At 58.1% G+C, this 19447-nt stretch overlaps 1 protein-coding gene across 1 annotated transcript in view; it reads left to right on the forward strand.

Annotated features, from left to right (window-relative positions):
• Nucleotides 1–774: 774 nt before the first annotated feature.
• Nucleotides 775–19447, forward strand: part of SMARCD3 (SWI/SNF related, matrix associated, actin dependent regulator of chromatin, subfamily d, member 3) — a 62181-nt gene continuing 43508 nt past the window's right edge. Inside the window, exons 1-2 of the mRNA XM_048510346.1 lie at nt 775–876; nt 2937–3122. Coding sequence (XP_048366303.1) covers nt 3120–3122 — 3 coding nt within the window. The 5' untranslated portion in view covers nt 775–876; nt 2937–3119. The remainder of the gene's footprint in view (nt 877–2936; nt 3123–19447) is intronic.

The raw sequence follows: 19447 nt of genomic DNA on the forward strand, positions 1-19447 counted from the left end.
TATGAGTGACATTCCTCCAATTGCCCCCCCCCATCCCCCTCCTCCTCCGAGCTAGATGTCTCCGGTGTGTTCTCCACCCAGGCTGCTGTCCATGACAGTCTCCTCCTTCGGAATGGGCAGCTTGGCCCGGGTCAGCCGGCGTGGACAGAGGGGTGCGGGTGGAATCTGAAGGTGTGTGCAGGTGGGGTGGCTGATGGCCGGCTCAGGGTGTTTGTGTGGGGGATGAATATTGAGTTGGACCACGGGCGGGGGGGGCGGTGGATGAGGAGGAGGTACCTGTGCGGACTCTGGCAAGCAGACACTGCCTGTGAGCCAGAAGCGAGATTCCCAGGTGTTCCGAAAAGGTAAAAGAAGAAGATAACCTTCCCCTGGACGCTGCTGCCGGTGCCCGTTGGCGGCGGCGGCGGCGGCGGCTGCTCCAGCACGGAGGAAAGGAGGAGGGTCTCCCCGCCCCCAGCCCGGCTGCTGCAACAGTTAAGAGCGGTTCGCGGCGTTGGTGGGTTTAGCAGGGCGTCTGCCAAATGCTGTAGGGCGCGAACTCCTGGCCTGGCCAGCTCAGCGGAGCCTCCCTGTTCAGGGGCAGTGTACCGCTATTAGCAGAGGGCGGCGCTGTCTGGGGGGTCTGGCTGGTTCCCGGGGCCGCCAGGCAGGGGCAGGTAGGCTTCGGGCTCCTCCCCTCCCCCCGCCGGGGGCGATGAAGGGGAGCTGGGCGAGCGCCCTCCTGCTGTAAGGGCGAGGGGGGGGGACGCGCGGCTCCCCCTCCCTCCTCCAGCACCGCGCAGGCGCCCCGGGAGGGGAGGGGAGGCGAGGCCGCGGCTGGGCTGGGCACCCGGCTGGACGGGGCTGAATCGCCGCGGAGCGCCGTCGCCTTGCGAGGTAGGCGCTGTACCTCCTGCCGTCCGTCCGTCCGTCTCGCCCTCCCTCCCTCCCTGGGGGCTGCCGGCAGATGCCCCCTCCCCCGTGCGGAGGCCACCCTTAGGCGGCTGCCCTTGGCGCGCCTTGGCCCAGGACCTCGCAGGGCGGGTCGCCAGCCCCCCGCCCCCCCCCCCCAGCCGCCGAGCGAGTGGGGAGGGAGGCGGGAAGGCAGGCAGGCGCCGACGGCCCCTTGGGGCTCGGCCGGTGGGAAGGGGGCTGGCCACCCAATGGGGCTTGCCCTTGCCCCGCGATGGGGCTGGTGAGGTGAGCGGTCGGGCGCGCTTTGCCACCCTGGCGCCCCCTCGAGCGTGCCCGTCGTTGCTGCCCGCTGCCCGGGGGGCGGGGCTGCTCCTTCCCGCGGGGGGTGGGTGGGTGGCCTGACGTGCCCGCCCTGGCCGTGAGTGGGGCTGTGCCTGAATGCCCCCCTCCTGTGGCCGTGGGCATCCCTCATCACGAGAGGGCATCAGGGGCATTTCAGGAGCGAGGGCAGCTCAGACCGGGGCTGGTGCGGCGGCGTGCGGGCCGGGGGGGGGGAGCGTTCCCTTCCCTTCCGGTTATTTTGCTTGGCTTTCCCTGGGATTCCTCAGTCTTCGTGTGGGGGAGGACAGGGAGGCCCGAAGGACCAAAGGGTGGGGTGGGGGAGGGCAAGCAGGGTCTCCCTCCCTCGCCACAGAGGATGGTGATGTTTGTTTGGCCCCACGGGCTCCGCCTCCCCCCGGCCCCGCGCCTTCTTCCCAGGCCAAGGGGCGCCCTGCTTGCCCCCCCTCCCCCTGTGCTTTTTAACCTAGAGACGTGGCAGCGGGGGAAACGGTTGCTGACAGGCAGCCCGTGGAAGTGGCAGCTTCACCTGTGGAATTCTGCACTGACTAAAAGCAGACAGGGATCACCTCGATCTGGGAGGCAGAGATGCCGGGCCCCCCCTGGGTGGATTTCGCAAGGGGGGGGTGGGCCCTTTCCTAGACCCAGGAGGGGTTGGATCTGTGGTCAGGGGATGATGATGAGCGGTGGGGTCTGTCAGCCCCCTCTCTGCGTGGACCCCATGAGCCACTGAAGTGGGCAGGGCTGCCGCTCCCTCCAGGGCAATCCACACTGCAGGGGATCAGGACCAGCAGCCAGGGGGCCTTTTCATGAGTGGGGCAAAGGAGGCCAAGTGGATGCAGGTGTAAAGTAAAGTGCTTTGGGGCAAACCCCCCCCCCCCCACTTCACATATGCACTGATGGTGTCAGACCTGGCTGAGGCCAAGGTGGACAGAGGCCTTCTTGGGGTGGGGTTGGGTGGCCCAGTGAAACATGCAGTCTGGTGTGCAGCAGAGGTGAACAATCTCCAAGCCAGGGATTATTAGGAAAGGGACTGGCAAGAAGCCGCCAGCGTGGTCAAGCGCGTGTCTAGACCTGCACTGCACCCTTCCTTGGGATGTTGCCTGCCTGCCTGCCTGCCTGCCTGCCTGCCGCTCACTCTGCCTCCGTCCCTCCAAAAGGGTCCCGTGGCTGGAAAGCAGAGAAGAAGAAGTGGGAGAAATCCCTGACTGCGCAAAGTCTCAAGAGGCCTGGGTTTTCCTGTTGGGAGGAAGGATGGTTCCCGGGGGGGGGGGCAGGGGGGGTTAATATAATGCCCAAGCGAGGAGGGGGCTGGCCTTTGCGCAGCCAGGACAGGCAACAGGAAGGCCCCTGCCTAGCCAGGCTCAGAAAGGAGCAGCTCTTTGCTCCCCCCCCCCCCGGTTCAGTGGGCACGGTGGGCCCCTCATCGTGCCTCTGGGGGCTGGTTGCGTGGTTCAGGCGGGTGCCTTCTTGCCTTGCCCCCCAGCTGGGGAATAGAGTGTGGGGCTCAGTGGAGCCTCCGCTGGACTACTCTGCAGCGAGGCAGTCCTGGCCCCAGCACCTTCTCTGGGCCCCGAGTGGGTTCACCGGCTGCTCTACTGAGCCTGGCAAAGTCCCAAGGGAGTCCTCTTCCTATTTGCTGCCCCAACCTACCTTGACCTGGCCTGGGTGTCAAGTTGGGGTGACCCTTTCCTGCCTTGCAGGTGGACAAAGCGGATCCCTGACAAAGCGGATACCCAAGAGCTCAGCAGCCACCTTCCCATGACCCGTTGGCTGGCAAGAATGACCGACTGGGTCTCCCTTATGGTCTGGCCTGCTCAGCTCTCCCCGGTGAATGCCGTGGAGCTTCCAGGAGGGCCCGGCCGTTCCAGAGTCTGCTGCGTCTGATGGTGAGTCTGCCCCCCCCCCCGCCCCCCTGAAGAGAGCAGGGCTCACACCCTTCCATCTCTAGCTAGCTGCCCGTCAGTCCGTAGGTCAGTCAATCCCTCCTCCCCTCCCCTCCCCTCCCCAGAGATTATTTCCTTTTGTGGGGCTGCACAAATGAGTAGACGGCGTGTGTGTGTGTGTGTGCTTTATTTTCTGCCTTTCTTTTCTTCCCCAGTGGCTTCTATGCTCCTTCCCTTCTTCATTTCATTCCCCCAACAGCCCCATGAAATAGGCTGACCTCCTGTCGCCCAGCAAGCTTTCAGGCTACAGTGGGGATTTCGGCCGGGGGTCTCCCAGATCTGGCCCAGTGTGCCGGGGGCTTGGCAGTCTCGCAGGTGGTTGGGGGGGGGGGGTTGCTGGGATCCCATGCCTCCTCAAGGTAGCAAAGACCTGGCGGATGGTGCAAATGTGTTTGATTTGCCCAGTTGATAATAGACCTCAAGGTGGGCTTTGGTGGGTAGGGAGCTTGGGGTCCTTGGGTGGGGTGTCCCCCCCCTTTGCTCTCTGGCTGTTCTCTGATTCCCCAGGATGATCTCCGTCATAGTGGGAGGGGCACCTTGGGAAGGTGGGGGGGGGGTACTGCACTTCTCCCACTTGAGGATGCGGAGGGCTGGGTGGGAGGAGGGCAGGGCATCGTTTTTACCCAAGTAGGACCACATCCCTCTGGTGCTTCCGGGGCTGCGAGCTGAGCTTCTGGGGCTGGGGCTTGGACTGGGTCTTGGGAGGGGGGGCCTGCAGAGAGCCACATGGGCTCAGCATGGAAGCCCCCCCCCCAAAAAAAACAGTTTTATTTTTGTTTCTTTGCCCAGAGGAACTTGGCAGCCTTACAGAAAGACTGCTGCGCTCTGGCCCTGCGTGGACACACCTCACGGCAGTCGGGTTCTGCTCCCCGGCTTGGCCCAGTTCAGCCGACAGAGTTCCACAGCTGAGCTGGGAGAGCCCTGCTTGGCAGGAGCCACAGCATTTGGGGACCTCGTCCCTCTCAGCCAGGGCTGCCTGCCCTGTCTCCAGAGAAGGGGTTTGCTTCTGAACATCTGCTGGGCCCCAGGACTGGAGCGCCCCCCCCCCCCACCAGTGCATGTCAGCGGGCTCCTCTTCCTTTAACTCCTTCCCCCTGTGATGGAATTCAAATAATTCAACAACCGGTTCCGGTAGTGGGATTCAAATAATTTATCAACTGGTGGTTTACAGGCACCATTTCAACAACCGGTTCTGCCGAAGTGGTGCGAACAGCTGGATCCCCCCACTGAATCCCCCCACCTCCTAATCTCAACTGTGGCTCAGCTTGCCAGGAACAGACGAATGGCTGAGATGTGCCCTCTGCCTGCCTGCCGCCTTTGTCAACACTGGGCCTTTCTGGGAAACACAACAGTGCTCCCCTGTGGTGTGGAATTGCCCCCCTCCCCCCCGTCTAAGTCAGTGGGGTCTTGGGGGTCTGGCTCTCCTTAGGGCACAAGCTGCTGCTGCCCCCCTCCCCAGGGAAGCTGGGGGCAGAGCCGGCACTTTCCCCAAGAGTAGAAAGGAAGGGCCGCCTCAGAGCAAGAGGAGGCTGTCAGGAGCTGGAGGCCACGTATCTTCTCTGAGGGAGGGCTAGAGCCCCCCACGCCCTTGGAGGTTGGCCATGCTTGACGCCCACGTCTCAGGTAAGTGTTTGGGAGGGAGAGCTGCAGAGTGAGCTGCCAGGCCCTGGGAGTGTCTCAGGAACCCTTCTCCCCAGTTTAGCAAAATGAAAGCATCTTTCTGGGCGTGCAAGCTGGGGCCAAAAGAGTCTCTCTTCCCAAGACCCCAGGATGTGTCCAGGGCAAGGAAGGGCAGGAGCCGGAGCCCTTCCTGCTCAGTGTGGCTGAGCGCCTCCTCTCTGCCCACAAAGGGGTCTGACTGGGGGTGTGTGTGGAGGTTCTCTGCCTTCTGCTACAGGCCAGACCACTGGGTGGGGGGTGGGGGGGATGGGGACATGTGTGTTCATGAATTCTCCACGAGCCCCACCTAGCTGGTCGCTTTGTTTGTAGAAATGTGGGGTGGGGGTCTCATCCTGCCATGAGCTCTGTACGCCTCCTCCTCCTCTTGAGCAAGGGGGGCTTTCCATGCCCCCCATCCATTTCTATGTTGGCGGCATGGTCAGTTTAGGGGGGAGGGGGTGGCGGCAGCGGCCCCTTGATGCAAAACACTTTGTGGACTTTTGCGGAAGCTGCTAAACCCTTCGAGGTTCTTGGGGGGAGGAGGAGGAGGGGGGGTTGCTCCTCCGTCTCCGGCTACATTTCCCCAGCAACGGGAAAGGCATTATACTGTTCCCATGGAAACTGGGGGAGAAGCATTTGGGAAGGAAGGAGGGAAGGAAGGAAGGAAGGAAGGAAGGAAGGAAGGGAGCTTGCTGGCTTCTGTGTGGCTCTTGGCAGCCGGGTGCTGCTGCGGAGCTCTTTGTCTGCCGGTCCAGAGACCAGGGAGGGAGGGAGGCGGGCTCTGGGCTCTGGCTTCAGGATCCGACCTGCCCCTGTGCCTGCGCTCCCCCTCCCCCCCGGGAACCTCATTGTGGCTGGCACCAGGGAGGGGGACCGGCAGGCAGGCATTACCCCGGCTGGCCTGAAAGGTAGGGAGGCACTCAAGAGCCGGAGAACGTCTCTGAGGACAGGGCAGCTGGGTAAGCAAGCGGGGAGGGTGCTCCCCCCCCCGAACCAGGGGGCTGGGGGCAGCGGGGGCGTGGAGCCCGTGGGAGACGCTGCCTCGTCGGATGAGCTGGGTGCCTGGTGTGCTGGGGAGGGGGCTTCCTGGCTTTTCGAGGCCAGCCTCCAGCAGGTGTCAGTGGGGGGCTGGACCACAGGCAGAGGGGCAGGGTAGGAGTCAGACCCAGTTGGGGGAAGAGACCCTGAGGAGGCTGCTGGGGGGTGTGGTTAGTGATGTTTCAGTGGGGCAGACGTTCTGCCCACTGCTCCCTGGAGGGCAAGTTGAGGGGGGTGGGGTTTGGCTGCACCTCTCCTAGCTGCCTCAGCCTCTTTGCTGCTGCTTTTCTTGTTGGTGTGGAAAGGGTTTTGTGCCCACCCCACCCCACCCCCAGCGAGCAGCCTTAGGGTTAGGACAGGACAGCTGGCTGCTGCCGCCTTCTGGACTCTTCCAGTGGTGGGTTCCTGGTGCTGCCTGCCGGGATGGGCCGTCTTGTGCTTGAAAGTTTCCACTCGTGCCGGCCTTTTCGAGGTGGGGTTTGGTCCAGAGTCCTTAGCAGCCCCACCAGCTGCTCAGTCCTGGGTAGCCACTGACGGTGGGGGTGGGGTGGGGGGGGCGGAGGGGTTCTGGAATGCTGGCCGGTCTCTTGCCATGCAGAGGATTGTTGGAAGGCGGTGGGGGGAGCTGGTGCCTTTCCTGGCCGTGGTCTGTGGTGGTCACCCGGCCTTGCCTGCCAGTTCTGGCACAAGTGGCGGAGCCAGTTTGGGGCAGAGGACTCCTGCTAATGCTGTTACTGCCCCTTGTGTCACACAGCTGATGGGGACGTATGGCTGGCCACCCCTCCCTTTAACTGGGGCCCAACAGAGAGGGCCAGGAGGGTGCAGTGAAACTAGACCCAGTTCGGGCCACTGATGGAGCGTGGGGTGGTGGTCCCAGTTGATTTCGGTCACAGTGAGATTCTCCCAATAATCCTCTCCAGATTCCCACCTAGTGGAGGGTTTGTTGAACACTCTTATCGGCAGGGGGTTGGACTCTGCGCCCAGAAGCACAGGGATTTGGAATCAGCTGTGCCTCCCCACCCCCGCCCGTCACAGTGAAGTCAGCCTCTCTCTTGAGCCTCACCCGCAATGGAGCTGCAGAAAGCAGCCCACAGGACTCCAGGGAGTCACGGGTACCTTTCCCATTCCTGTCCTCCAAGATGGCTGTCATGTTCTCTTCTGCTTTACATTATCCTCACAACAACCCTCTGAGGTAGGCTAGTTGAAGAGGCCTCTGTTTGAAGGCAAGCAGAGACGCTAAACTTGGTCTCCTTGGTTGCATCCACCTGGCGAGGGATTGCTGTTTCCCTGCAGGCCTTTGCGCTGGCAACAGACCCTGTCTAAGGTCTTCCCTGTGTCAGCTGCCATTTTGTCCGTGTCTTTCTGCACTGAGCCACCAGAGGGCCTTTAAAAAAAATGATAATTGGTATTGAGCAGCCCCCCCCCCCCCCCCCCCCCCAACTCTGCTGGTTCCTTTTGGGACTTCCAGTTTCCCTTTTCATTAGAAGTAACTTTCCAGCCCTTTTCTTTGTATCAATGTAAAGCGCTAAAAGTGGGAGCAGATTGTCATGGTGTCGGTGCCTCTGGGTTTCCCGGTGGTTATGGCAAAGCCCCCTGGGGGTACAGCTGGGGGGAGTGGTGGTCCTGGGGGCTGAAAGGGAGGGAAGCCACCCCAGTCGGACCTTCAGAACATGCTTGGTCTGCAATCTTCCAGGAAGGTCATAGCCCGCCTGGCATGACAGAGAGAGAGGTGGCTTGGGAAGCAAACCGGGAGAGGAGCAGGTGGCCAAAAATGGCCACTGCCACTTGGAGCCCAAGGCTGGGAGGAACTTCTGTGTATATACAGCCCTGCTTGGGTTCTCTGACCACTCTCTGTTTGAACCCCCCCCCCCTCGTGAGAGGGGCGAGCGGCTAATGCTTTCTTTCATGCCATTCTCTGAAGACTCCCAGCTGTTTGAATTCCAGTGGAGGAGAGAAGGAGTTTGCCCTTCCTTCCTTCCTTCCTTCCTTCCTTCCTTCCTTCCTTCCTTCCTTCCTTCCTTCCTTCCTTCCTTCCTTCCTTCCTTCCTTCCTTCCTTCCTCCCTCCCTCCCTCCCTCCCTCCCTCCCTCCCTCCCTCCCTCCCTCCCTCCCTCCCTCTCTCCTGAGGCTGAGAGTGGCCTGGAGGAGCGTTTCAGTCAACAAAAGTGGTGAGGACAAGTGCCTCGGTCCTGATCCGTGCTCTGGGCCTGCGCAGGGGTCTGAACAGGGGCTTTCGGCAGCACATGCTTTTCTTCCAAGGATGGCAAAGAGGCCCTTCAAGAGTCTTCAAGCAGCAGCTGAAGGAGCCCTTGTCAGGGATGCTCCAGGCAGATGCTGCACTGAGCGGGGGTTGGACTGGGGGGTGGGGGTGGGGGTTCTCCTGATGCCTGCTCGTCCTAGAGGCTTTTGGTGCAGCTCCCAGGATGGGCACATTGCTGGAAGAGTGTGCGTGCCTGTTGGTGGGCGACCGGGCCTTGCTGCAGAAGGGCTTCCGTGGGGTCTGGGATCATTTGGTTGGCTGGACTGTTTGAGCTTGTGCCGTGGGACACCTTCTGCTGTGGCCAAAGGAGTGGTCCCGTGGGAGGGAGGTGCTGATGGTCCATGGCGAAGACCCCTCTTGGTTGTGCCAGCTCTGCCCACGCCTGTGGGCTCCTCATGATAGCACCCCAGTGAGAGGAGGGTGGAGCTGGCTGTCCCCAGGGGGGCTGGTGCCCGTCCTCTTCTGGCTCCACTGTAGTAATAGTCCCTGGGGGCAAGGGCGAGGGCCAGGGGCTACGGGGTGGGCGGGCAGTTTCCCACTGGGGGGCCCGCACCGTCCTCCCTCCATTCTCCCCTGAAATGTCCCAGCCGCCACTTAGCTTCTTTAGTGCTGCTCATAGCAGCCGTGCATCCCACTGTGAAGGGTCCTGAGGGTCTTTGCTCAGCGGTCAGGCACCTCCTGCACCCCTCTCTTCAGAGCAGCTGGGTGCGAGGAGGGTGTGCCGAAACACCGGAGGGACCCTCTTCCAGCCTCCCGCATCAGGAGCTTGTGCCCCAAAGGAGGTTTCTTGGGGTGGGCAGTGGGCCTCTGGGCTGGGTGGCTGGGTAGGCAGTGAGGAAGTTGGCTGGCCAGAGTTCCTCCCCGGTTGAACACTCCTCCCAGATCCTGGAGCAGGTGGACCACCTCCCTCCCTCCCTCCCTCTGAGTCCAGGGCCCAAAGGGGAGCCCTGCAGTGCCCCTCTGTAGAGCTCCCTCCAGGTAGATTGTGTCATTGATAAAGGTGGTCTGTTTGGAGCAGGCCGCGGGGTGGACTAGATGACTTTGAAAGGACCTTGCAACCCCAGAACTCCCTGACTCTTGAGTCCGCTGGCTGGGCTGTCACCTGGCCTGCATTTCAACTAGTTTGCCAACCAAAATTGTCTGTAGAATTTCGCTAGATACTATGCCAAATTCAGGACTTATCACATCCACAGCAGTTCACACAGACAGAGCAAACTGATCAAAACCCAGAGGAAGTTCAAGCAGGCAGAATTTATTCTTGATCAGAGCAGTTTCCTGCACTCCCCAAGATGCTTACAGCTGAACCATTTTATGGTCTGATCCAGTATCTGTCCTGGTGCCCTGAGCACACTTGGCTAGTCCGTTCTGTTTGGAACCCCCCCCCCCCGCTTTGGCCTGTTCCCAGGCAAAGGTTCTGAGGGGGCATCAGACAGTTCCTGTAATACCTGGGGTGTGTCGGGGGGGGGGGCTTGCCTGCCACTGGGGACTAGGTTTAATGTAAGGTATTTCCTCACCTGCTGGTGAACTCTTGCATTGCCCTCCTGCCCCCTCACCAGACCCACAGGGCGCTTCCGGGCTAGACAGAGGCCGAGCAGGAGCCGAGCAGTCCTGCCTTCCCATCCCTAACCTGTCCTCTGGAGCAGCCAGTGCTCTGGTTTCTTCATATCCCTTTGAACATACCGCTCCCCCCCCCCCCGCAAAAGTTGCATGCAACTACCCCCAGTTTTGTTGTGACAGGCAAAATAATTGATGAGGGAGCAGAAGGAGTGGCTGAGCTTTCCCCTTCCTTAAATGCTGTTCTGCACTCTCCTGTAGTGCTTGTCTGAGAAACTGCAAACAGAGAAGCCACTGGCTGAAGGGGGAAAGGAGACCCCCCCGCCCCGCTTTCTTGGCCTCCTGAAGCCGCTGTGGTTTAACACAAGCCCAGAGAGTCTTTCAGCCGTGTTTAATACTTCGCCTCAGTCTTTGAGGGCACGAGAAGGGGGTTACATGTGGACAGGGCTGTAGCCTGGGGCGCACTCCATGTCCCTCCACCTCCACGGCTCTTCCACCCCCCGTGGTGGGGCCCCCATTTACTTTTTCCAGCCGGCAGAAAACAGATTTCTGCCAGCTGAAAACAGGCCAGGCTGGTGGGATGGGCCTGGCGAGGGGGGATGGGGTCGGGGTGCAATGGCACGCGCCTGGTGCAATGTATACACCCCCGTCGCCTTGTAGCTCCGCCACTACATGTGGAGAAATAGGAGTTTCTGGGAGAAGGCGACTCCTTTGTTGCCTCCCGGAAGGATCTGGCAGGCAGCAACGACAACATTATGAAATTCAATAATCGTGACACTGGAACGTTGTCGCCAAAATCACACTTGATTTCAAAAGAGGGGAGTTTGCAGAAATGAGGGGACAGGTTGTGAGGAAGTTGAACAAGGGAATTAAGAGAGTCAGGCCTGTCAGGAACAGCTCGATTTGAGACGGAGCTCCTTAGAGACCCTCAATGTGTTTTGGGGCAAAAGCTATTCAGAATCGAAGCTTCCCCCGTCAGATGTCTCATTTGGTTTGCATGTAACTCATCCCTGACGTTGATCTCCGTGCCGGAGGACTGGAATGGAATAACTACGACTCAAGTTGTTCAAAGGGAGCCCAGGGGGCATCCTGGCAACAGCTGCCTCCATCACAGCAGGTTCCAGGCCAGGCTTCCTCCTGTTCCCCTTCCGATGGGGCCCGGCCTTCATGGCAGCCATGCTGAAAAGGTGATGGGGCCTGCTAGTGGGTCTCGGCACCCCAGAAATCTACACAGACTCTGTGCGTTTAAAGACTGTAGTGCGCACCCACGCCGTCAGCGGTAGTTAGAACGGTGACAGAGACAGCTGAGATAACATCTTTATCTAGGTGGAGATCGCCAACTTGGCCAGCGGAGACCGGAGGAGTCCGTGTTCTTAACCTAGCCAGTCTCTCCGCCTGCCGGGTTCCTGGCACCTTTATTGGCCATTACCTCCTATCAGCGGTAGTGAGGGAGGACTGGGGGGGGAGTTCGAGAGCCGGAGGTACTGGGAGATCATCAGGTGATGCATGATCTCATCTGGCTCACGTATGAGAGCCGCATCGCTGCCTGAGCCTAACTCTCACCTGGGGGGCAAGACCATTGCTCCCTACCGTGATTGAGCCAGACGTGAACCAATTCACGCACCCGTGACTCATGGGGATGAGGAGAAGCGGCGCATCGCAAGCGTCAGCAAGGGCGCATCCGCTGGCGTCCCAACGCTCTACTACGGTACTGCTGGAGTCGGCAGCGGTACACTACTACATCTCCTCCTTTTACATTTTAAGAAAACGGGGCAGGCAAACGCTTAAGTATGCGATTTAAAGGACGCTTACATGCTCTCCTCCTCACGCTTGGTCAAGTTGGCCAAGCCGCTTAAAAGCAGTACATTAGAATTGAGGGTTAGTTGCGGGAGGTAAGGGAAATGGCGAGGGGTTTCTTGCATACACGCAGGCAATATTAGACACGATTGAATGAAACAAGATCCCATAACAAGGCAATTACGTAAATCAAACTAAATGCAGAGCTGTACAATAGCACTCAACCATTCTCCCGCAGCCAGCTCCAGAGAGGCTGACCACCAATGGGGGCAAAACATCATACTTCCAGATTAGATACAACTTCTTTGCAACTCACGCACTTTCCATGCTGGATCAACTGGCAGAGATTATCAGAAAGATTAAAACAACACATATTATGCTTACATTCTCACAACCTTGGTGATGTAAGCAACAACAAATAATCAATAGCCTGCACGCATTGTCTGCAGGGTCGCTTGGCCATCTGTTCCACCTGCTGCTTTCCGGGAGGCCAGGGCATCCAGAGCGTGGAGAGATAGAATTGATGGACTTTAGCGGCACAATGGTGGCCAAGCCGGCCAATAGTCTTAGCATTGTAGGAAGCGAACCGGGGACTCCCCACTTACAGAAGTAGGAAATGGTAGGAGATCTAACTCTCCGCTTGAGGAGGGAGCTGCATCGCTGGCCGCCCGAAACAGGAGGGAGTCAAAGGCAGAGGCGGAGCTGCATGGCGAAGCGTCCGAGCCCCGGGTGGTTTCCTAGAATTTAGGACAATGGTGAAGGCGACTGGGAGCGCAGCAAAAAGAGTTCCTCGCAGGGAGTCAGGCGGAATATGGATTTAAACCGCTCTCCCCTATGTCCCAGAACCAGCCCCTGAGGGGAGACAGGATGTTTCCGAACACGGGGAATGTCCTCCATGTGCAGTTCCAACTGGCCGAGCCGGCAGCTAATGTGGCCCGGTCGGTTCCCAGCTTCAGCCCATTGGGTTGCGCCGCGATGTACAGGTGTTGGCACAGACTCGTGGGTGGTTAGCTTAATCGCCTTAGAAGTGATTGGGCGGAAAGAGCCGCCAGCCGGAGGGTTTGACCTTATCGGAGTCCCCAGTCGGCTTCATGGTGAACATCTGATGGATGAGGCATTCACTTGAAGGGAGCTCAGCCCAAAGACTTACTTGGGAAGTCTCCGGTGCTTTGCAGACGGGGAGCAGGCAGGAGCTTACCAGGCTCCTCGAATTTCTAGTACCGGCCCAGAGCAGAAAAGATGAAGACGCTATGTTAGCAGCGGCACTGCTCTCCCAGAATGTTATCTGGTAGAAAGCTTGCCAGAGGTGGCCGACCGGCCGGCAGGAGTGCAAGCAGAGCAGGCAAAGGATGGTGGTCCGCTGAGTTGAGTGGCGGTGATCGCAAAGCAGAGCCGCACAGAGGTTCTCAGGCGCCTTTCGGGGAGTGGAGTCTTGCTGTACATGGCAGCTTAGAACCTCGGCTGGTGGCTCTGGACGCCTCCCCCCCAGGTCATTATTCGGGTCTTTAGGCCATAGCGACAGCAGCTTGCCTCAGCTTTCGATTCGCTAGGCGGAATCCTCTCTTAGAAGATCGCTGCCCATCTCCTGGATGAGGTTGGTTTCCCTCCCTAGAAGCGCCATTCCATGGTTGGCCTGTCATGGTGAATTGAGTCCCACTGCAGGAGCCTGTAGGGAAGAGGACTGAAACCACACCCCCCTTCCCCAGGTTACGTAATACCGTTCCCTTAGCCAGGAAACTCAGTTCTAGAAGCCGATGGTGCGAGGAATTACAGGACTCAGAAAGTTAGTGCTTAGAATTTACTATGGGAAGGAAGAAGGCTTTGCATTGCAAGGAAGAAGGCTTGTTTATGCAGCCCGTGAAGGTTGCTTTTAATGCAACTCCTCCTCTGGGGCCGCCTACACTCCTCTTTCTTTAGTTGTTTGACTTAGGAGAGGAGGCAGGAGAATTGTAATACACTGGCGGGTGAACTGGCTTCAGAGTCCATCAGGGCCAGCATGAGGGTCCGGTTCCCAGGAAGGGAACAGGCTGAGACTCTAGAGGGATTAGTCGTATGCATTTAATCAGCAACTTACAAAAGGGGCTTTAGGAAGCACCTTTTGGGGGGGATGAGTACATCCGAGGAGATAGAAGCAATCAGAGGCGATCAGAGGCAAATTCCTACACGCACACAAAGGAGAAAAAGAAGGGGTTTCTTTGCACAAGGGAGTTGCACTTACCGTGACCTTGGTGGCTAATGCTGAAGCCGGATGAGTGCCTAGATTTTGTGATCAATTATCTGCTAGATTGTCGCACTCACGGAGACCGCACTCCTTATATGGCTCGCCAAAGGCCGGAAACTAAGTCAGAAAGAACCAGAGAGCAACCTTGTTTAAAGCCCTTAAAACCTTGGTTTATGGAGTTGAATTTACAGTGCGCAGCTTAGTTTAGGCCTGTCCTGAACAGTGCTGCAATTACTCTGAGGCCAGATCGGACCCCAGATTTTAATCCAAGGGAGGAGCCAGTCAGCCACTCCGCCATTCTCCCGCCTCTATACTGGTCGGTACAGAAGGAGAAGAAGGAGGGAGAGGAGGAAACAGGATTTTCCTGTGGGAGTTAAGGAAGGAGCAGTTTCAGGAAGGCTACGATTGAGACTCAATCTGATCCGTGATGGCTTTTACCCATCCCTAGACCAGAGTCGCTTTTAACCTTGACTCATGAGGTCTCTTTCCCCAAGAGAGATTGACATGGATGTCCTAAGAACGATGGGGCTGGACTGTATCAAAGCTGCCGCCGAAGTCCTGGGTTGTTGGACCGCGGTGAGCGGCAAAGTGGGATGCTCTGTCTTCGCTGTTTGTCTCCCCACCCCCCCAGATGTGCTAGCACAGCCTCGGTCGCCACTGGTCGGCTTCAGACCCTCAGCTGCTCTGATGATCGCGATATCCAAGCGCCGCGTCCATCCTGGGCCCTGAACTTACATCCTGGGCGGCTTAGCTCCCAAGAATGCCGGACTTGGGAGCTCCCGATCCCAGCGCCAGAAAATACACCGCTATGACGGTGTGGGCTGTGCCATGTTGGTTGCTGGGGCTCTCAGAGCCTTCATTGGAGTCGGCAGCCGGACAGCGATGGGACAGAGAATCAGCTGGAAGAGCCACCCGAAGCGGCAGCTCCTATGGGATATTTGTCCAGACCCGGAGGTGGATGGGTCCTTGGTGCGCGGAGTCGATGATCCACCGGGGAGCCGATGAACATGATCCCTGTTCGGCTGCAGCAGTGCCTTGGCAGCACCAGCCCAATTGTCCCGGTTCCAGGGATGGCCTACGTCAGACTGAGTTAGGGCTTACAAGAACCTCGTGGGGAACTTAAAAAAGCGAGATGGGCTGGGTGCATGCAGCCGCAGATGCCACGAGAGGGGTGGTTTTAGCAGAGACCTTGGCGCTTAGGAGTGCTGCTCTAGTACTCTCCTCTGCCTTGGTCCTCAAGCTGCAGGAGAGACTTGGAGGCGGGAGTTTCCGACAGGCAGTAAATCGCTCTCTCCAATGGAAGCCCTTCTGGCAACTTGCGGGCACTTTGGGTTTTAGTGGCCTTCTCTAACCTCCTGGGGAGGACCCTCCCTCCCATCCGGGTTGTAGAGCCCCCCACCGGGCACTGCTCTGGCCACTCCCTTCGGAGATGTAACCGGGTCTTCGCCGCAGATTAAAGCGAGTCATCCTGAGACTGTCTCCCGCCGGGTGGAGAGTGCACTGGCGCTGGTATGCCAGCTTGGTGGAGCAGAGGACCACGTCCTGGCAAGCGTACTTAAGCATGTCCCGGCAGTTCAGGATTTTTTGCCTAGGCCCGCGGATGCCCTGCGGCACTCCATGGGAAGCGTTGCCTTCGCAGGCTCGAAGCATGCCAAGGAGCCTCGCTTTGGGCCTCCTCGCTATCTACTGCCTTCTTGAGCTTCCTGGAGCCTGTTTACAAATTCAGCATAAGGCTCTTTGGGGTTTTTTGCCGATGGAGGAGAAACTCTGGGCTGGCGCTGGTCACATTGGGGACTTTGATAAATGCCGCGCTTATACGCAATTCTCAGAGGCATGCACTGCAAGAGGTGGCCTCCAGGCAGAGACAATCTGATGCGTTGGGATTGGCAAAAGCATCGAAACCGTAGTGCTGGAGCGGGCGTGTAGGGCCGAGCCAGAGGTGGTTGCTCTGCACAAAGAAGCATTGCTTGGCGGAACTCACTTTCCCAGGACCACAAATTGGCGCAGGGCTCCAGGGAGCATGGTAAAGGTGGTTTTCCAGTCATCTGGAACCGATGATAGGTGGTTCACTTTATGGCTTCCTGACGCATGCCCTCTCAATGAGGGGCTAGTGACTCCACGCCCGCATTGCTGAATTGGCGGAGCTCGTGAGGATATTGCATAGCTCAGGGCGGTACTTTCGACAACCCGTCAACCATGCCATCCTCCTCAGTATCTGTGAAGTGGATGGGGCACAATGCAAGAATATCGCATCGCCTTCCGTCCAGGGTTTTCTTTCTTCAGTAGATCGTATAATAATGCTCTAAGCAGAGTTTTCTGAACCCGCCGCCATTAGCTGGCTTCGACGATAAAGGTGCAGTGGCTTCTGGAAAAATGAAGGCGAACAGTAGATAGCGGCTGGAGCCGGGAGAGTTCGAAATAAGTGAAGGAGCCGAGGGGCGTAGCTGAGGACAGAAGCCCAATTTAGTATGGATAGAGAAAATTCCGGGGTTGAAATTGGTGGAAGGTGAAAGATCGAAGGAGGGAAGCGCTCACAGCAACCAAGGGAGCCGTAGGGTCTGCAGGCCGATGCATGATAGCGGGCAAAACATTGTCCGCCCACGCCAGTAGCAGCTTACATCGGCGCTACGCCGAGGCTCTGTGCTTAAGAGTCGCTCGATGACTTTTCCCAGTCCTTAAGATTCAATGTCCCCTCTGGGTACCATGGACACCGAGCTTCAACCTCAACCAATTTGCGAGCTCCTTCTTTACTGGGACTCCCGCGCGCGATTTCGCTAACGCCAGTTCCGGCCAACGCGTTTACATCATAAGCCCTGCTTTTGCAGTTTTTCCCATACTCACCGGTGTTCCGCCGACGCAGAGTGTCCTAGACGCGTATGGTTCTGGATATCGCCGATCCAGAGGACAAGCGATACCGAACTTGGTGGTCCTGGATGGCGCATCCAGCGGACTTCGGTATCGCTGCCCTTCCCCAGGCGACCGTGAGCAGGGTGGAGGTTCGAGGATTCCCGGTTTCGCACCGAGCTGTAGCTTCCACTCCACGCCGTCAGCGTGAAGAACGACGCAGACGCTGAGATAACATCTGGTGGAGACGCTGAAAGAGCGGAGACCGGAGGTCCGTTCGCTAGCGAATCTCCGCCTGCCGTTCCTGGCACCTTTTATTGTTACCATCGGGCGCAGGAGGGAGGACTGGGGAGTTCCGGAGGCCGGAGGTCGGAGATCATCCAGGTGATGCGATGATCTCATCTGGCTAATGCGGCGGAGAAGAGCGACGCTGCCTGAGCCTAATCCTCACCTGCTAGCAAGACCATTGTCCCTGGCGCTCGTGAATTGAGCCAGAACAGTTCCACCACCCGCGTGACTCATGGGGATGAGGAGTGGGGTGCGATGCGACCGGTATGTCGCGAGGTCCGCTACGCCCCAACGCGTCTACGTTCTAATGCGTGTACTGCTGGGTCGGCAGTGCACTACTACAAAGACCATTGACACAGAGAAACAAAACCTGCCGAGGAAAACTCTTCTGCAAAGGGGAGTCCTGGCTAGCCAATCTTTTGCAGTTATTTGAGAAGGCTAATCAGTTTGCTTTGCTTGTTTATAGCTGTGGAAAGGTCTACGTAGGAACCACAAAATGCAGCATTCAGACCCATATTAAGGAACACAAAAGACACTGTCGGCTTAACCATCCTGAAAAATCTGCAGTTGCAGAATATGTGTTAAACCAAACTGGACCTAATATTTTATTTGAGAACACTGAAATTCTGAATAATTTGGAAGGTTACTATGCCAGACTGCACAGGGAGGCCATTGAAATTCACAAACACCAGGACAAGAAAAAAGAGACGTTAAAAATTAGCAAAGCCCGGCTCCCAGTACTTGAAAAATGGACTGATAACCCCACCCGCAATACAATGCACTCAGCCACACCTTTGCATAGCAAGTTCCACCCAAACACTTAATGATTGGTTCCCCACCCTGGGACATGGACAATATACCACACTAAACTTTCCCCTCTCACTTAGACACAGTGTGAAACAGACTTTTCTCTGTGATACACCTCTGAAGATGCCAGCCACAGATGCAGGCGAAACGTTAGGAACAAAATCCACCAGACCACGGCCACGCAGCCCGGAAAACCCACCAGAACCAACTTTCTGACTGTCAGGGCTGTTGGACAGTGGAATTCGCTGCCTCGGAGAGTGGTGGAGTCTCCTTCTTTGGAGGTTTTTAAATGGAGGCTTGAACGGAGGCCATTTGTCAAGGGTGCTCTGACTGTGTCTTCCTGCGTGGCAGGGGGTTGGGCTGGAGGGCCCTGGGGGTCTCTTCCAACTCTATGATTCTACGAATCAGGGTTGAGCAATGTCTGCTTCGGGCATCCAAAGGAGAGAAGACTTGTGGCAAACGATGGCTGCCAGTTCCCCCTCCCCCCAAATCAGGGATGCGAATGGGTCAGGCCGTCAGAGAGGATGACTTGGGACTGCCTGCATCATCATCCTGACGAGGGGGTGGGGAGGCAGCCAGGCCCCATCAATCACATCATGCAGCGGAGATGGGCAGCTTTGGCCACGCAGCTGTACCGGCAGTGTGGCCATTGAGTGGAGCGCCTGCAGCACCTTCTGTCCGAGTGACCCCTAGCCACGTGCCGTCTCGTCTGACTGGGCCTGAGGTGGCGTCTCCTGAGCCTTGCTGCTGCTGCTGCCGGGGCCTGACCTTGGCCTGTGCTGTGATGGCATCTTGCTGGACTTGTTGTCTTCCTTGTCCCTTGTGGGAAGTCCCCCCCCCCCCCGCAAGTGGCCTGAGGAAGCCAGGAGGGCCCAGCGATCTTTCCTGTCGTTGGGTTTTCCTCTGGGTTGGCAGAAAGTGCCGCGGCCCTCCTGTTCCGCACTGGGTGTGGCTGGCTCTCTGTGTGGGCTGGCCTGGCCTGCTATCAGAGACAAACCCGGCTACGGCAGGTGTGACCAGAGCTCCCTGGCTGGGCTTGACGGACTTCTGATATTCTGCTGCAGTAGATTCCTGACTTTGTTGGGATTTCATTCATGGTGGGGGAGGGCAGGGGAGCTGGAATCTCCTGGAATCTGCGCTGTCATCAGTTGTCCAGGTTTCCACAGTAGGCATCGTATGCCAGGGGCAAGGAGCCTTGCACACAGGCTCTTCACAGCTCTGTCCACTTCCCTCTGTCTAGTGGCACCCTACTGGTGCCAGGTGGGTGCATTGGCTATGCCGGTTGGGCTTCTCTGAGTCCAGAGGATTTGGGGGCACTTCTGGGCCTGAGCAGCCATTATCCTTTGGTATAATGTCATGCCACAATTCCCTCTTTTGCCTCAACTGCAGAAAGACTGGGAAAGCAGCGGCCTGGGTGTGAGGAAGGAAGGAAGGTATCATGGGATACAGGTGCAGGAGGGCCAGCAGGTGGTAGAGGGGGAGGCAGGACTGGTGTGGCGAATGAGCCGGATCTCGTGTGAGCTCAGGAAGGAGCCTCTGGGGGCAACCTGTGCACCTGGGGTTGGCTTAATCCCATCCTCAAAAGCTTTTGGAGACCAGCTAACAAGAGTGATCTGAACATGAGCTTTTGTATATTGAAAAAAATGTTGTTAGTCGTTTTCTCCTGTGCTTTATTTTGCTCCAGCAAACTAAGAGGTCAGCCCCCTTTTCTTGCCATCCGGCATCTTGGCCTCCAGGCCTTGCCCTGAAAGAGGCTCTCCCTCCGAGGCGGCCTGAGAAGAGCTCTGACCACAGCATGTGT

Source organism: Sphaerodactylus townsendi, linkage group LG11, assembly GCF_021028975.2.
Source record: "Sphaerodactylus townsendi isolate TG3544 linkage group LG11, MPM_Stown_v2.3, whole genome shotgun sequence".
NCBI lineage: Eukaryota > Metazoa > Chordata > Lepidosauria > Squamata > Sphaerodactylidae > Sphaerodactylus > Sphaerodactylus townsendi.